We start from the raw sequence: 2,883 nt of genomic DNA on the forward strand, positions 1-2,883 counted from the left end.
TGTTTTATCTACATGTATTCTGTACGTGTGACAGCAAACTGTCCATAGGTATTAGAGAAGTCTAGGACAGTTTATTTTTTGAGTCTGGAAACATTCAGAAGATTGTGCATATCAATAAATGTTAATTACTCATTTGCCTTATGTCATTGTGGTTTACTAAGGAATCTTAGGGATAGCAGGGGAAACGACGTACTAAGAATTGGTCCTCAGATGTGTGTATAGAGAAGAACTCTAGAGCTGCAGAAATCAGCTGGGCTCTCAGGGCTATGGGATGCAGGGCCTGCTGCACCTTGTGACCAGGAAGGGGAGCTGTTGGACTGCCCTGTGATTCCTACGTGGTTGCTCAGTGTAGAACATTCACTCAAGAGAAATGACTTGAGGACTGGGTGCTGTCCTCCGTAATAGGGGTTCAGCAGCTGTGTCGTCTCTGGTCTGGCACAGTCCCCAGAGCAAGTACATACTTATGATCTCAGCAGGTGCTTCCTCTCAGGACTCTCCCCAGGGGTTGAAACCAAACACCATCCTCCCCAGTATGTGGTGGGAGCTGAACTCCAGCACCAGGGCTCTGGGAGGGGCTGTGTAGTCACTGGATGGACTCCATTTGCATGGGTAGCCCTGCCTATGGCAGAGAGTTTAGGAGAAAAGGAAGTCTGGGGCAGCCCAACACAGGTGGCGTCCTGTGTCTATGTCACCATGGCGTGGATTCCGGTCCTCTTCATGCTCCTCTCCCAGTATACAGGTAGGTACAGGTCTCAGGGAACTTTGGAAACTTTCAAAGTCACTTTAACTGAATTCAGGGTCATGAGAAATTTCTGTGTTTCTCTCTGTTTGCAGGTTCCCTGTCCCAGCCAGTGCTGACTCAGCCATCATCCCTCTCTGCCTCTCTCGGAACAACAGCCAGACTCACCTGCACCCTGAGCAGTGGCTTCAGTGTCAGGAGTTATAACATATACTGGTACCAGCAGAAGCCAGGGAGCCCTCCCAGGTATCTCCTGTGGTTCTACTCAGACTCAGATAAGCACCAGGGCTCGGGGGTCCCCAGCCGCTTCTCTGGCTCCAAAGATGCCAATGCAGGGCTTCTGCTCATCTCTGGGCTCCAGCCTGAGGACGAGGCTGACTATTACTGTGCTGTATACCATACCAGTGGCAGCAACTATTATTACTCACAATGTCTCAGATAACAAGGAAGTGAGACAAAAAACCAGAGATCTTGCCTCTGAGCCTCTTTAATTGAGAAGCCTCTCTGGAGGCTCCTGTAGGGTATAGTACTCTGTGGGAAGACCTGTCCTTGAGGAGGAGGGAGTGACACACTGATTGTGCTGTTGACTGAGATAGCACAGGTGCCCCAGTAATGTAGGAAAGAACATTTCCGCTCGAAGCCAATGACAATGAAAGAAATCTTCTTTGGTGCAACAAACATGGTTTTATTAAAACACAGGGACAGGACCCATGAGCAGAAAAGCTGCAGTGTAGACAAACAGAGTGACCCATTATATATTTTCAACTTGGGAGGGGTTTAGGGATAGTGTAAGTCTCTAAATAATTTTGGAAGTTTTCCAGGACCTTGAGGTAGCTATTGTTAGGAAAATGTGGTTTATTACTCTCTAATAAACCCTTAGACATGAGACCCATCAGATATATATCGGTGGACCATATGCTTGGGGGATGATTGCCAACACATATATTGGGGGTTTTAAAGATAAACATAATTTCTTAAGCACTATTTATAAGTTAAAATAGACTGACAGGATCATAGGGATTGGGCTAAGGTTGTCTTTTACACTTAGTAAGAGATAAACATGGAGGCAGTTGAATTCCTAGAGGGATGTCACTCAGCCTGTTTCAAGGACTTTAAGTGGGCTGTAGTAATAAGGAAATTTAATATTTTTTCTTATGTGATTGTTTCCCACATCAAGGGTATGGCCACAACCACCATGATCAAATTGACATCATTACCATTACATGCAGAGAAACCTGATACCCAGCATTCTGGCCTTTGTCCCCCTGCATTCCATCCTCTGTGGTCCCCAATCCCCTCCTGTCTGCAATGAGTTCCCTACTGTGCACATTTCAGAGACTGAATCACAGAACAGGTGCCCTTGTAAGTTCTCTATTTAATGGCATGAGGAACCTGTGCATTACTGTGGGAACATTACACCATCTGTAAATATGTGGATTGCCTCACTTATTTGTTTGTCATCTTTGTCCAGAAGCCATGCTAAGCTTCTGTATGGCTTCAATTATAATGTATATGCCATCAAAAGGAGTGCAATTTTTCACAGTGGTCTATAATTAAGGATTTCAAATATTTTCCTTTTTATTTCCCCTTGTTATTTTTATTTTGTACATTGTGCATACTCCCTTTTTATTTAACAATTTATCCAGTGGTTGTTTTATTTGGTGATGAAAGATAATGTTATGTGTTAATCACATAATTTTAATAGTTTTGGTCTCATACAATTTTGCTTTACTTGCCATTGCTGATGAGGGAACAGGAAGCAAACTGAGGGCAAAGCAAGAGCTGACACACAGCAAACCCCACCTCCCCAGTCCAGGGTGAGATCCATGTGACAATCCTCAGGCACTCCTGGATGCCCTACAACTAAGGGAAGGGAAGAACAAGTAGTTAACTGACAGAGATTGCAGACCTGTAAGACAGGAGTCTCCCTCAGTTTATATATGTTTTAGTGATTTATAAGGAAAAACAATTCTTATCAATAGGCTCACTTTCAGAGACCTATAGACTCAATTTCCTGGAATACTGACATCACCCTCCCCTAAACAGTTATGTGGAAACAAACGTAGAAGGGAATGTAAATAGCATAAAATTTCCTTATAACCTACCCCCATGGACAAATACTTGAGACAAACAAAGTATAACTT

The 2,883-nt window shown here is 43.9% G+C and overlaps 1 non-coding gene and 1 gene segment (V, D, J or C); one reads left to right on the forward strand and one right to left on the reverse strand.

Moving 5' to 3' along the window:
- Positions 1 to 632: 632 nt before the first annotated feature.
- LOC132023769 (probable non-functional immunoglobulin lambda variable 5-48) lies at positions 633 to 1,181 on the forward strand. The segment is given in 2 exon segments: positions 633 to 739; positions 835 to 1,181. Coding segments are annotated over 2 exon segments (393 nt in total).
- Positions 1,182 to 2,165: 984 nt separating this feature from the next.
- Positions 2,166 to 2,268, reverse strand: LOC132024035 (U6 spliceosomal RNA). The gene has a single exon (XR_009406152.1). It is a non-coding gene; the product is annotated as a U6 spliceosomal RNA (small nuclear RNA).
- Between the last annotated feature and the right edge of the window lie 615 nt (positions 2,269 to 2,883).

Source organism: Mustela nigripes, chromosome 8, assembly GCF_022355385.1.
Source record: "Mustela nigripes isolate SB6536 chromosome 8, MUSNIG.SB6536, whole genome shotgun sequence".
In the NCBI taxonomy this organism is placed as follows: domain Eukaryota; kingdom Metazoa; phylum Chordata; class Mammalia; order Carnivora; family Mustelidae; genus Mustela; species Mustela nigripes.